Below are 14719 nucleotides of genomic sequence, written 5' to 3'. Positions count from 1 at the left end.
CCAAAAATTTTAAAAATAATTAATACTTAACACTGTTAAACCATATACTTAAAAATAGTTAAGACGGCAAATTGTGTATTTTACCACAAGTAAAGATAAAAATAAATGAATAAGTTATGAACAAATTCCCAGAAGCAGAAATGCTGGGTCTTTTCAAACAAACAGTCCTCCAACAAGACCAGATCCATTTACTTTCTGCTCCAACATTTTCCAATGTCTTTTACCCAAGCACAGTTCAATACAGTATATTATCAGACTTTTTTGATCTGAAAAGCGGACGTGGTATTTTGCTGCAATCTTAATTTGTATATTTTATTTTTTGTAAGCTTTCAATTTGTCACTTATCCATTTATATAATTTTTTCTTTTTTTTTGTTGAGACAGAGTTTTGCCCTTGTTGCCCAGGCTGGAGTACAATGGCGTAATCTTGGCTCACTGCAACCTCTGCCTCCTGGTTTCAAGCAATTCTCCTGCCTCAGCCTCCCAAGTAACTGGGATTACATGCGCCCACCACCACAGCTGGCTAATTTTTTTGTTTTTTGTTTTTTTGAGATGGAGTCTCGCTCTGTCGCCCAGGCTGGAGTGCAGTGGCCTGTCTTGGCTCACTGCAAGCTCCGCCTCCCGGTTTCGCGCCATTCTCCTGCTTCAGCCTCCCTAGTAGCTGGGACTACAGGCGCCCGCCACCACACCCGGTTAATTTTTTTTTGTATTTTTAGTAGAGACGGGGTTTCACCGTATTATCCAGGATGGTCTCGATCTCCTGACCTCGTGATCTGCCCGCCTCGGCCTCCCAAAGTGCTGGGATTACAGGTGTGAGCCACCGCGCTGGGCCATTTTTTTGTATTTTTTTTAGTAGAGATGGGGTTTCACCAGTTGGCCAGGCTGGTCTCGAGCTCCTGACCTCAGCTGATCTACCCGCGTTGGCTTCCCAAAGTGCTGGGATTACACAGAGTCCTGCATAGACTTACATAGAGCGCATGAGCCACTGCACTCGGCCTTATATAATATTTTTTAAAGCATGAGCTATTGTTACTTTTGTAGTAAAATAGCCATTGCGGATATTCTTAAAATTTAGGGTCTGGAGAACCTTGATTCAGTTTTCGAGAAGCTTGTTGATGCTTTCAAAAAACCTTATTGCATTATGGCTGGGCACGGTGGCTCATGCCTGTAATCCCAGCGCTTTGGGATGCCAAAGCAGGTGCATCACCTGAGATCAGCAGTTTGAGACCAGCTTGGCCAACATGGCAAAACCCCATCTCTACTAAAAATAGGGAAAAAATTAGCTGGGTGTGGTGCTGGGTGCCTGTAATCCCAGCTACACGGAAGGCTGAGGCAGGAGAATTGCTTGAACCCAGGAGACGGAGGTTGTAGTGAGCCGAGATCATACCACTGCACTCCAGTCTGGACGACAACCGTGAGACTTCACCTCAAAACAAAAACCAAAAAAACTTATTGCATTATACCTATATCAATTTCCTGATTTACTATTATATTGTCTTTATGCTTGATGTTACTATTAGGGGAAACTGGGTGAAGGTGTGCAGGACTCTATGTACTATTTTTGAAACTTCTTGTGAGGCTGTATTTCTAAAAAACAAAATTTTGTGATGTTTTTCTGGTTTGGGGGCTCTGCACTGACCAGCTATGATCCTTGAGCCACGATGGCTCCCAGGTCTGTGAACTGACAAGCCCCACCTGCAAGACAGCTACTAGATTAGAAAGAATACCTGAGGACTTGAAAAAGAGGCAAGGCTTTGGAGGCTGACTCTGGCCTCTGACTCTGTTAGTGTCACATTCTATCTAACTCAGCGAGCACACAGAAGCCACGCAACTAAAATTCACACTCTGCCATATTTCTTACATTTGTATCTGTGCCATTCATTTACATAATCCCAATGCCACTAAGGGTAGACCTCTTCAATAAGAGGACCTCTGCAAGGTATACAAACTCCTTTCCTTCTTTTTTTGTTGTTATCCCCTGAATATCTTCGATTTGAACCCTGTAGCTCAAGCCACACATGACTCTCTGGAGGCCCCCTAGCAAGCCTTTGAATTCACAGTTCCCCTGCATCTGGATCTACCCCCTTTTTCCCTCCAGTCCCTTTACGTAAAGAACTCCTACCATTCTTCAAGAAAGTTCAAGCATCATCTCCACTGGGAAGCCTTCCTGGATTACCTATGACCCTCTCCCCACCAGCTTCCAACTCCACTCCAACAGGTAAAGTTAACTCAATCTTCTAGGCATCCTACTGCAACCTCTGCTAAATAAAGCTCCATTAAAACATTTATATCACTATATTGTCATCATTTGTTTAAACATGTCTGTTCCTAATGGATTAAAAACCCCTGAGGACATATATTTTGTGACATTCATTTTTGTGTTTTCAGTGCCAACAATGCCATACTGAAGGTACTCAGTACATATTTGAGGAAGGAGTTAGCCAGGACCTTGCCAGCTTCCTCTGCACTTCAGCTAAAGCCAACCAAATTCTTGGGTAATTCATTCCAGCCCAGAGCCAGGTGTTTTGACGTCAGCTGAGGCTCTCATAACTCTGCCAAAGAAGAGTTCTTGCCACTGGTTAGGCGCCCTCTAGTTGTGACTCCCTTCATATCTGTCTCCTTATCTTTAGTGTTTTTTTTTTTTTTTGAGATGGAGTCTCACTGTCGCTCAGGCTGGAGTGCAGTGGCGCGATCTTGGCTCACTGCAACCTCCGCCTTCCGGGTTCAAGCGATTCTGAGTAGCTGGGATTACAGGCCTGCGCCACCACACCTGGCTTTTGTTGTTGTTTGTTTTGAGACGGAATTTCGCTCTTGTTGCCCAGGCTGGAGTGCAATGGCACGATCTCTGCTCACCGCAACCTCCGCCTCCCGGGTTCAAGCGATTCTCCTGCCTCAGCCTCCCAAGTAGCTGGGATTACAGGCATGGTGGGACACGCCTAATTTTGTATTTTTAGTAGAGACGGGGTTTCTCCATTTTGGTCAGGCTAGTCTCGAACTCCCGACCTCAGGTGAACTGCCCACCTTGGCCTTCCAAAGTGCTGGGATTACGGGAGTGAGCCACCGTGCCCGGCCTTATTTTTGTATTTTTACTCGAGATGGGGTTTCACCATGTTGGCCAGGCTGGTCTCGAACTCCTGACCTCAAGTGATCCATCCACCTCGGCCTCCCAAACTGTTGGGATTACAGGCGTGAGCCACGGCGCCCGGCCTGTCTCCTTATCTTTAAAATGTGGACAATAAAAGTATCTCCCCACAGGGCTATAGGGAGGATTACAAGAGATAATGCATGAAAAGCTCTTGGCACAGTGCCTGGCAGAGGGTGGGGTAGGCTCCTCAAAGAATAGTCCCGTGCACGTGTTGACTCAATGAGTGAGTGGAAGAAATGACTTGAGGTTGCCTGTTTATTTACTGAGTGCCTACCATGGAATCACGGAAGGTTTTCTGCAACCTTTACTTTGACAGAGAAGGGCTTGTACAGGTGAAGGTGGTAGCCGTCGGTAGCGACGAGGGTATTCCGGGCGTTCAGGAGGTTCCTGCCAGACAGCTGTGTGGGAGTGGGCGGCCAGCATCCCCCGAGCGCGCGTGGTAGGCAGCTCGGTCGGGTAGAGGAAGCGATGGAATCCACGCTGAGCTCCAGTCCTGGGTAGTTATTAGCCGGGTGACTTTGGCCAAATTACAGCACCTCTCTCAACTTCCCGAGCTGTAGAATGAGTCTGTTAAGAATACTCACATGCCAAGCATCTTGTGAGATCACGCGACCACACGTATGCGAAGACGCGCTTCATCTAGAAAGCACAAAACTCTCAAGCCGGCCGACACGGCTGCGCTCTCTGCACTTACGGGCCTGGGCTCCCTCTTCAGACATGCGCGGTGGACCTGCGGCGCGGCCCGTCAGGCACTGCGGTAGGCGCCCCAGGGGCTTGCAGGACCCTGACCCCAAGATGGCGGCGCCCAGCGAAGTGGCCGCGGTAGCTCCTGGCGAAGGCGATGGCGGAGGCGGCGGCTTTGGCTCCTGGCTGGACGGACGGTTGGAGGCACTGGGAGTGGACCGAGCCGTTTATGGAGCCTACATCTTGGGTGTCCTGCAGGAGGAGGAGGAAGAAGAGAAGCTGGATGCCCTGCAGGGGATCCTCTCTGCTTTCCTGGTAAGTAGCCTGGACACAGTCCTTCAGCCTGCCTGGACACATTCCTTCAGCTTCTGGCCAGCATCTGAGGACCTGTCAGTACTTTGCACCCTCCGTCCCCTACCGGGTATCCCAGAGGCTCAATGGTCTCACCTGGGAGAGGTATACTCCTCTGATAGCTGGGCGGCGGGGGAAGGAGGTTGCTCCCCAACCAGGTGTGGGAAGCCTGAAAGCTGCAGGTACACAGAGAGGAAGGGCTTTCTCGTATTCTTGGGGACAAGGCCCTCTCCGATGCTTGTGAGTGAGCCGAGGAGCGTTCTTCCGAAGGCATTGAAATGTCAGAATGGGAATGTTATAAATATCTGACGACCAATTCCATTTCCATTCGTTTACAGTGTTCACTGGGGGTATTAAAATGCTCTTGGGAGGTCTGTGCCTATTACAAGGCAGTTCCCAGGGCTGTCCCATGACAGAAGCCTGCAGGAAGTGCCCTTTTGATTCTTATTTAGATGTAGGAGTCCATAAAAGGTAAGTTGGTGGTAGAAGTCTTTTCATGCCCACGCAGAACTGAAGCAAACGTCGTGCTTGATCCATTACAGTATTTGCAGTAATCATTGGTGGTGGGAAGGAGGGTATGAGAGAGATCAGAGCTTTAACGAAGAGAGATAAACTTAGTCCTTAGTCTGTTAGAAGCAAGATATTCAGAAATGTGTACTTTAAGCTATGTTTACATAGTAAGTCACCCAGATGTCCACTTTTTCAACCTGATCATTTCTGCTGCCTTCATCTTCACTTCCCACACCTCCAACATACACACTTATTAGACTGGTTATTACAGATTAAATTGGTTGTAGGTGCTACCTGTGACTGTCTAACAAATTGTTTCCTTTTAAATACAAGCTTAAAAATAAAATTTACTTGAATCATCACTAAATACTATAGAAGCTAGAGTTGTCTCTGCATTCATGGATTAGAGGAGATCCTGGATACCTGACTGCTACTGTGAGAGCCACCTGTCTGTCTATCAAAGGCTTTATCCTCTGGCATTTATTACAATGGACAGGTTAGGAAAATGGGTTCTTTGTTATTCTCAAAACCAATTTTGAGAGGCTAGTAATAGAGAGAATCAAAATGTACTATGAGGTGGGGCACAGTGGCTCATGCTTGTAATCTCACCACTTTGGGAGGCTGAGGCGGGAGGATTGCTTGAGGCCAAGAGTTCCAGACCAGACTGGGCAACATAGCAAGACCCTGTCTCTACAAAAAAATTTAAAAAATTAGCCGGGTATGGTGGTGCATACCTGTAGTCCCAGCTACTAAGGAGTCTGAAGTGGGAGGATCACTTGAGCCTAGGAGGTTGTGGCTGCAGTGAGCCGTGATTGTGCCACTGCACTCCAGCTTGGGTGACAGAGTGACCCTGTCTCAAAGAAAAAAAAATTACTATAAATATATATAGATATAAATGTACGTATTCATACCTCATTTTTTTAAAAGGGTAGAAGGCAGAAAACATTTTCAAATACAAAAGTGTTTTGTGAAAGAGGAAACAAGTGCTAGGAAAAAATTACTCACATTTGGTGGAAGCAGTTCATAGATTGGGTACATGGTTGAAACATAACACTAGTGCAGCTGTCACAGATTCTTCTGGCAGTAACCCATTTGAGTTCCAGAGCCTCTTCTGGCAAGATTGGCTTATAAATGGGAAAACTTTAACACAGCCTGTGAGGAAGCTCAGAAGTTCACTGGAAATACAAGACAGTGGAATCAGTTCTTTTTTTGGACCACAACATTACAGATTATAGGGAGAAAGAGTAGGAGGCAAGCAATTTAAGTTAGTTTTTATTTACAGCTGGGAAGTTTCTAAACACTCCATGAAGCCGTTGAAATAACTTTGATACTTCTTGGTACCAGCTTCTTGATCAGTCCGTCATTATTTGGAGCTGTTTCTGTTGATAAAGGTAGACATTAGTTTGCCTTTTTTTTTTTTTTTTTTAAGAGAGTCTCGCTCTGTTATAGTAATGTGATCATAACTCACTGTAACCTTGAACGACTGGACTCAAGCAATCCCCTCTCATCAGCCTCCCAAGTAGCTAGGACTACAGGCACCTGCCATCACATATCATGCCTGGCTAACTTTTTTTTTATGTTTTATGTTTTATGTTTTGAGAGAGTCTCACTCCGTCACCCAGGCTGGAGTGCAGTAGCAAGATCTCAGCTCACTGTAACCTCTGCCTCATGGGTTCAAGTGATTCTCAGCCTCCCAAGTAGCTGGGATTACAGGCATATGCCACCATGCCTGGCTAATTTTTATATTTTTAGTAGAGATGGGGTTTCACCATGTTGACCAGGCTGGTCTCAAACTCCTGACCTCAAGTGATCCACCCATCTCAGTCTCTCAAAGTGCTGGGACTATAGGTGTGAGCCACCACGCCCAGCCATGCCTGGCTAATTAAAAACAAAAATTTTTTTTTTTGTAGAGACAGGGTTTTGCCATGTTGCTCAGGGTGGTCTTATGCTCCTGGGGTCAAGACATCCTCCTGCCTTGGCCTCCCAAAGTGCTGAGATTACAGATGTGAGCCTCTGTGCCTGACTTGGGCTAGGATTTAATATGAGGAATTAAGAAGTTTGTTAGCAATAATCTGAGGTAAAATTCAAGAACAGTGGCATATAGTTAGGAGCAAATAACAGTAAACAAAAACTTTCTATCATCCTTCTCTTCAACAGTACTTACATTGGTTGATTGATTTATCAAATTTTTATTGATGGATTACCATATGCCAGGCACTACCCTAAGTGCTTGGGGCACTTCAAAGAATAAAACAGATAGAAATTCCTGCCCTCATGTGGTTACATTCTAGCACGGAAAAGCATCACTAGTAAATTATATAGTATGTTACAAAGTGATAAGTGCTAGGGAAAAAGGAGCATTGTAAGTAGGATAAACTTTCCTCTTAGTGCCTTGAACACAGCAGGCACTTTCTGTATAAATAAATGAAGGAATGGATGATTGAACTGCTTTGATTTGGATGAGGAGACTGAGGAAATAAACCACTTTGTCCTCTAAGAGTTCCCGTTCTCTTTTGCTTCTCTGCTGCTCCTTTTCCTGCCATTCTTTTTCTTTTGGTGGGGGATTTTAAAAGAGCGGTACCACTTTCTCATCCTTTTTTCTTTTTCTCGTTTGCTTTTCTTGCTGGTTGGGGTTGGGGGAAACCCATGAACTATTGAAACTCTGGACCAAGGAAGTTCTGTGTGTCTAGCATATATGCTAAAAGGATGCAAGGTAGAGGAAGAAATACTTTGCTGGGTACAAAATAAGGATATACATAATAAGTCTGTGTTCTGACTCTCCACTTTTCTTTGGGAGATGGTATATATAATGGTTAAGAACATGGGCTCGGCTGGGTGCGGTGGCTCATGCCTGTAATCCCAGCACTTTGGGAAGCCAAGGCAGGTGGATCACGAGGTCAGGAGATCGAAACCATCCGGGCTAACATGGTGAAACCCCGTCTCTACTAAAAATGCAAAAAATTAGCTGGGCGTGGTGGCGGGCGCCTGTAGTCCCAGCTGCTCGGGAGGCTGAGGCAGGATAATGGCGTGAACCCAGGAGGCAGAGCTTGCATTGAGCTGAGATCGCGCCACTGCACACTCCAGCCTGGGTGACAGAGTGAGATTCCGTCTCAAAAAAAAAAAAAAAAAAAAAGAACATGGGCTCTAAGCCAAACTGCTGGGGTTCAAATTGTGTTTAATCCATTATTACTTGTAAGACCTTGGGCAAGGTAATTAACCTCTGTGCTTTGGTTTCCTCTTCTGTAAATTGAGAGTAAAATAGTACTTAATGGCATTATTTTAAGAATTGAGAGTTCTCATGTAAAAAGCTTTTAAAGCAGTGCCTGGCACATGGTAAATGCTTAATAAATGTGAATGCTGACAGCTTGCCCTGAGAGGTAGAACGTGAAGGTGGGGAATGTAGCTGTAATGAAGATGGAGGGAAGTGCTCGTGTTTATTAGATGCCTGTTCTTTGACAAGTAGGGTAGGCATTTATATACATTTTCATTTATCCTCAGTAAAATCCTGGGAGAATGTGAAGAGCAGAAAGTTAAGAAACTTCCTCACAGATCCGGGATTTGAACTTAAGTATCTCTAACACTAAAGACAAGATTTTTGTTATATCATGCTGAGGAGGGAGATTGGTTGGTATGCAGAATATGTATGCTTCTCTAAAATGGACAGCGGGATGGTTGGACAAGAGACCATTTCCTCATGTATCTCCTCTTTATTATGTGTCAGCAAGCTAATGGATATGATCTAGCATGAAAGTTGATAACCTTAGGGAATGTTCTGAATTGTATACATCATCCAAGGAATATTTCACAGAGGAGTTTTGACTTAGGGAACAGGTTTTTGCTCCAAAAGAATTGGGGGAGGTAGATGGGAAAAGGGAAGATTGTTGATCAAAGGAAACAAAATTGCAGTTAGACAGAAGGAATATACTTTAGTGATCTGTTGCACAGAATGGTGACTATAATAAGTAATAATCAGCTGGATGTGGTGGCCCAGGCCTGTAATCCCAACACTTTGGGGGGCCAAGATGGGAGGATTGCTTGAGGTCAAGAGTTGGAGACCAGCCTGGGTAAGATAGTGAGACCCCATCTTTAAAAAAAAAACAACAAGCAAACACTCAATTAGCCAGGTGTGGTAGTACATGCTTGCAGTCCTAGCTACTTGAGAGGCTGAGGCAGGAAGATGGCTTGAGCCCAGGAGTTTGAGGTTACAGTGAGCTGTGATTGCACCACTGCACTCCACCCTGGGTAACAGAGTGAGACCCTGTCTCTAAAAAGTAATAATAATAAATAAATAATAATGCATTGTATACTTCAAAATTACTAAAAGAGTACATTTTAAATGTTTTCTTTCTTTCTTTTTTTTTTTTTTTTTTTTTTTGAGATAATTTCTCTCCCCTCTCCCAGGCTGGAGTGCAGTGGTGCGATCTCGGCTCACTGCAACCTCTGCCTCCTGGGTTCAAGTTATTCTTGTGCCTCAGCCTCTCGAGTACTGTAATTACAGGCGTGTGCCACCAAACCTGGCTAATTTTTGTATTTTTAGTAGAGACGGGGTTTCAGCACGTTGGCCAGGCTGGTCTCGAACTCCCAGCTTCAAGTGATCCGCCCTCCTCAGCCTCCCAAAGTGCTGGGATTACAGGCGTAAGCCACTGCACCCAGCCTTAAATGTTTTCATCACCAAAAAAATGAGAAATATGTGAGGTGATAGATTTGTTAATTAGCTTGATTTAATTATTCTACAATGTGAACATATATTGAGACATCACAGGGTACCCTACATATATATAATATATACAGTTATTATTTGTTAATTAAAAACAAAATAAATAAAATATTTTAAGAGAGAATGAGGAAGGCTGCCCTGAGTTGGTATGAATCTTCCCTTGGAGCTTATCAGGATGGAGTGGCTGTTCTTGATGTCGGAGGTGTGGGTTCTGGGACGCACAAGCAGGATTAATTCTGTGTCCAGAGCCTCAGAAAAGAAACATACTCTTTTGTGGCTCTCAGACCCTTCCATAATTTCACAGCACGGAGAGCTGTGCTTTCTTCATAGGCTTTTTTGAGGTTACTATTGTTTTTGAGGGCTCCCTCAGGAAATTAATTGGTCTGCTTTTCCAACTAGGAAGAAGATTCCCTCCTTAATATCTGCAAGGAGATTGTGGAACGATGGTCAGAAACTCAGAATGTTGTCACCAAAGTGAAAAAAGAAGGTAGAGTCAGAGTTTCTGTGTTTAACCTCCCGAGCCTTTTCCGGCAGCCTTGACTGTATAGCTATTAGGAAGAGATCTTTTCATTTTCCCCTTGGATGCTCATTTTCCCGAAGATAGTGCACACTGGCAAACACCCAACAGCCTGTGTTAACTCTTTACTGAACATTGACTTCCTTTTCTTTTTTTGCATTTTTCCATTTCGACTGACCACAGTTTTCTTCATTGTGGTTTTTTACTTTTTCTTTTTCATCATCTTTCCACTGCTTCTTGTAGATTTGCATTGCAGGTATGGAGTCAACTATATTTTTACCACTTCCTACTTTTTTCATGTTGTCTTTTTTTTTTGAGACAGAGTCTTGCTGTGTCACCCAGGCTGGAGTGCAGTGGCATAATCTCGGCTCACTGTAACTGCTGCCTCCCAGGTTCAAGCGATTCTTGTGCCTCAGCCTCATGAGTAGCTGGGACTACAGGCTCATGTCACCATGCCTGGCTAATTTTTGTGTTTTTAGTAGAGATGGGGGTTTCACCATATTGACCAGGCTGGTCTCAAACTCCTGACTTCATGTGATCTGCCCACCTCAGCCTCCCAAAGTGCTGGGATTACAGGCGTGAGCTACTGCACCCTGCCTCATGTTGTCATTTCATAACACAAATTATGGTTGGTATTTGGCATTATTCAGCTAAACACTTTACCCTTTAAAATGGAAGAGAAATGGGCAAATATACCCACCACTAGGACGGTAAATTAGCTACAGAAAACTCAAATCATAAAAGCCAAATTTGGAAAGATTCTGAACTCTGTACACTGTTGGTTCTCGGTTTTGACTGTGTATTAGAATCACTTAATGTACCTGGGTTGGGGCCCAGGCATTTGTATTGTTTAAAAGCTCCTGTAGGTGATTCTAATGTGCAACCAAGTGTGAGAACTACTATTTTACACCATTGTTTCCTTTTCTTGAGACTGGAGAACTTACTAGTTGATTTTATTTTATAGTATGGCAAAATATTCTTAATCTAAGAATTCCACCTGGCATAATCAGAAACATAAACAGTCCAGCTTAAGTTGATTTTAGATTCCTGCTTAGGTTTTTGGGATGCCATGGGGAGGAAGTTGAGTGTTCAGAGGCTTAGTTTTCTGTGGTCCTAATGCAGTGCTTTTCAACTTTTTTTTTTTTTTTTTTTTTTAAGGCAGCAGAACTTCAGTATATAAAACAAGTAAAATCAGGGCTGCTCTGATTGAAGATGGATACAAAGCTTGGCCTGCATGGCCTTTCCTTTCCTTTCTCAATGGCCCCCGAGCCATGTCCTTTGAACTGCTGGGCTCTGAGGAGGCAGCAGATGCCAATGTCTTTAGTACAAGTGCTGCCTGTGTGGACTAGTGGTTCGGTGGGCTTGTTCTGTCTCATTCAACCTTATTCTTCCTTCCACCACCTCCCAGATGAAGTACAGGCCATTGCCACCCTAATTGAGAAGCAGGCCCAAATTGTAGTAAAGCCAAGGATGGTGTCAGAAGAGGAGAAGCAGAGAAAAGCTGCCCTCCTGGCCCAGTATGCTGATGTGACAGATGAAGAGGAATATCCTTTCTGGAGTCTTGGCACCATTCCCTAAAGCTCAAGCCGGACATATTTGTGGGTTTACAGTGACGTTTGGCAAGTTGCTAATCCCCCTCTATAGCTTAATTTTCCCCTCTAAAATGGCAGTAATCTATGGCCCTTTGTGGATATGCGGAGTGATATTGGATTAGTTGATACTGGACTTATATTTTTCAACACATAATCAGTATATTCCTGAAAACTTTGGTGTAAAACAAATAATGTCTTAATAGTCCATTTATATTATGCTTTCAGAAAATACAATATAGCTGTAATTCTTTATATTTGTATAATACTTTTCTATACAGTGTAGTATAAAGTATAATCCATCTTTATGTTCTTTCCCAGTCAATAAGGAAACTGAGACACCAACAGATGAATGGGTGATCAGAGGCATTCAGAAGATTAGTGGCAAAACCAGGACTAGAACCTGGGTATTTCTGGGTGAAAGATTCTCTAAATTTAGAGCAGTTTGAATCTTTTCTTTCTTATGTGACCAGGTAGTTAAAAGTAAGGCTGAACCCCCAAAGCAATACCAGAATAAATCTGGACAGAGTCTCGCTCTGTCGCTTAGGCTGGAGTGCAATGGCACAATCTCGGCTCACTGCAACCTCTGCCTCCCGGGTTCAAGCCATTCTCCTGCCTCAGCCTCCCGAGTAGCTGGGACTACAGGCACGTGCCACCACGCCCAGCTAATTTTTCGTATTTTTAGTAGAGACAGGGTTTCACCATGTTAGCCAGGCTGGTCTCGATCTCCTGACCTCATGATCTGCCTGCCTCACCCTCCCAAAGTGCTGGGATTACAAGCGTGAGCCACCGCGCCTGGCCTCTCTTCTAATTTTTTCTTATGAGTTTTCTTGCCAGGGTTGGCAGAGCTATGGTTCTGGTGACATAATTTCTCATCTTGGGCTAGAAAAGAACTTTTAAAGGGATTAGTTTGGAGGAAGGATTTCTAAGGGAAAAATAAAAATCTATACTCTGAGTTGCCCAGCATTAGGGAGAAAATTAAAATAATATTGAGGTCAGGCATGATGGCTTACACCTGTAGTCCTGGCACTTTAGGAAGCCGAGACGGGTGGATCGTTTGAGCCCAGGAGTTTGAGACCAGCCTGGGCAACATGGCAAAACCCTGTCTCTACTAAAAAAAATACAAAACACTAGCCAGGTGTGGTGGCATGTGCCAGGTGGGAACTGTGCAAAAAGAAAGTATTGCCAGTAGGGGCAGGTTTAGTTCCCTGTGAATTTCATACTTATTTAGGAAATGCTTTGCTTACTGAGCCTATTTGAATGAAGTATGTGGCATATTATGCAGTGGACATCATACCAGAAATGTCAGCTGTCTAATCAATAGTTTAGGAAAGAATTCTTGGGCTCTTTGGAGCCAGTTTCTCTTTTTTTTTTTTTTTTGAGACAGAGTCTCGGTCTGTCACTTAGGCTGGAGTGCAATGGCACAATCTCGGCTCACTGCAACCTCTGCCTCCCGGGTTCAAGCCATTCTCCTGCCTCAGCCTCCCGAGTAGCTGGGACTATAGGCATGTGCCACCACGCCCAGCTAATTTTTCGTATTTTTAGTAGAGACAGGGTTTCACCATGTTAGCCAGGCTGGTCTCAATCTCCTGACCTCATGATCTGCCTGCCTCACCCTCCCAAAGTGCTGGGATTACAAGCGTGAGCCACCGCGCCTGGCCTCTCTTCTAATTTTTTCTTACGAGTTTTCTTGCCAGGGTTGGCAGAGCTATGGTTCCGGTGACATAATTTCTCATCTTGGGCTAGAAAATAACTTTTAAAGCAGTGGTTCTCCTGGAGGACTTGTTAAAACACAGATTGCTGGGCTTCACTCACAATTTAGTAGGTTTGGCATAGGTCCCAAGAATGTGTATTTCTAATACATTCCTGGGGGTTTTGTGAACCATACTTTGAGAACCACTGTTTAAAGGTCATCTGGCTTCCAGGTAATGTGGCAATCCACCCAGACCAACTTAAGTTTCTTTTCAGCCTCCAGGAAAAGGATCTTACAGAAGATATAACAATCTTTCCTAAGTTGAGGTTTCCAAAGATGAATCTCCTGGGTTTATCGCTATATCCCTGAGAATGTGCTCCCTCCATTCAGTGTGCTTTTCCTACTTACCAGTCTATTGAATGTTTTCTAATGTTAGGTTGGGATGTTGTTTTCCATCTGACTTTCCTTAACATCACTTACTGAAGCAGATGAGAAGGATGATTCAGGTGCTACCACAATGAACATTGGTTCTGACAAATGTATCCTTCTGGGTCCCTCCCCATGTGTTTCTCCATAGAGTCCTCTTGAGATCAGTTTTTATTTTGCTGTCATTGCTGGCGGCTCCCCTTTACCTTCAGGAACTCATGTCATGCTAACATTGGGAGCCCTATTTCTAGGACAGCCCTAGATAGTCAGTTTAGCAAGAACTTTCCCCAGAGAAAACAAGTTAACAAGTACTGTAAAGGGATTAGTTTGGAGGAAGGATTTCTAAGGGAAAAATAAAAATCTATACTCTGAGTTGCCCAGCATTAGGGAGAAAATTAAAATAATATTGAGGTCAGGCATGATGGCTTACACCTGTAGTCCTGGCACTTTAGGAAGCCGAGACGGGTGGATCGTTTGAGCCCAGGAGTTTGAGACCAGCCTGGGCAACATGGCAAAACCCTGTCTCTACTAAAAAAAATACAAAACACTAGCCAGGTGTGGTGGCATGTGCCTATAGTCATAGTCCCAGATACTCAAGAGGCTGAGGTGGGAGAATCACCTGAGCCCAGGAAGTCAAGGCTGCAGTGAGCCGAGATCTTGCCACTGCACTCTGGCCTGGGATATGAGAGTGAGACTGTGTCTCAAAAAATAATAAAATAATGTTGAAATTTTCTCTTTTTCCTCAAAAACCTTATAATTTGTCAGAGAATACAAACACCAAACACTTTTTTTTTTCTTTTTTTTGATACAGAGTCTCGCTCTGTTGCCCAGGCTGGAGTGCAGTGGTGTGATCTCGGCTCACTGCAGCCTCCGCCTCCTGGGTTAAAGTGATTCTCCTGCCTTAGCCTCCCGAGTAGCTGGGACTATAGGTGTGTGCCACCATGCCCGGCTAATTTTTTGTATTTTTAGTAGAGACGGGGTTTCACCTGTTAGCCAGGATGGTCTCGATCTCCTGACCTCATGATCTACCTGCCTCAGTCTCCCAAGTGCTGGGATTACAGGCATGAGCCACTGCGCCCAGCCTAAAC

The 14719-nt window shown here is 44.3% G+C and overlaps 2 protein-coding genes across 7 annotated transcripts in view; one reads left to right on the top strand and one right to left on the bottom strand.

Moving 5' to 3' along the window:
- The window catches only part of DBF4B (DBF4B-CDC7 kinase regulatory subunit), a 61669-nt gene extending 58102 nt beyond the window's left edge, over window positions 1-3567 (bottom strand). For 4 of the 5 annotated variants that reach the window (XM_063718233.1, XM_063718238.1, XM_063718234.1 and 1 more), the window contains exon 1: window positions 3419-3514. In XM_063718233.1, coding sequence (XP_063574303.1) covers window positions 3419-3421 — 3 coding nt within the window. In that variant the 5' untranslated portion in view covers window positions 3422-3514. Of the gene's footprint in view, window positions 1-3418 lie in introns of all 5 variants that reach the window. The other variant, XM_054537105.2, reaches the window with a different exon arrangement.
- A 138-nt stretch (window positions 3568-3705) lies between these two features.
- CCDC43 (coiled-coil domain containing 43) overlaps window positions 3706-14719 on the top strand; it is a 20088-nt gene continuing 9074 nt past the window's right edge. For both annotated transcript variants that reach the window (XR_008515626.2, XM_002827428.6), the window contains exons 1-4: window positions 3706-4143; window positions 9806-9893; window positions 11332-11467; window positions 13686-13744. Coding sequence is in view for 1 of the 2 variants with exons in the window: in XM_002827428.6 (XP_002827474.2) it covers window positions 3706-4143; window positions 9806-9893; window positions 11332-11467; window positions 13686-13744 (721 nt within the window). In the remaining variant the exon portion in view is untranslated. The remainder of the gene's footprint in view (window positions 4144-9805; window positions 9894-11331; window positions 11468-13685; window positions 13745-14719) is intronic.

The sequence above is a fragment of the Pongo abelii genome, chromosome 19 (genome assembly GCF_028885655.2).
Source record: "Pongo abelii isolate AG06213 chromosome 19, NHGRI_mPonAbe1-v2.0_pri, whole genome shotgun sequence".
NCBI lineage: Eukaryota > Metazoa > Chordata > Mammalia > Primates > Hominidae > Pongo > Pongo abelii.
Note: the sequence above shows the minus strand (reverse complement) of the source record. Positions and strands in the feature narration are given on the sequence as shown.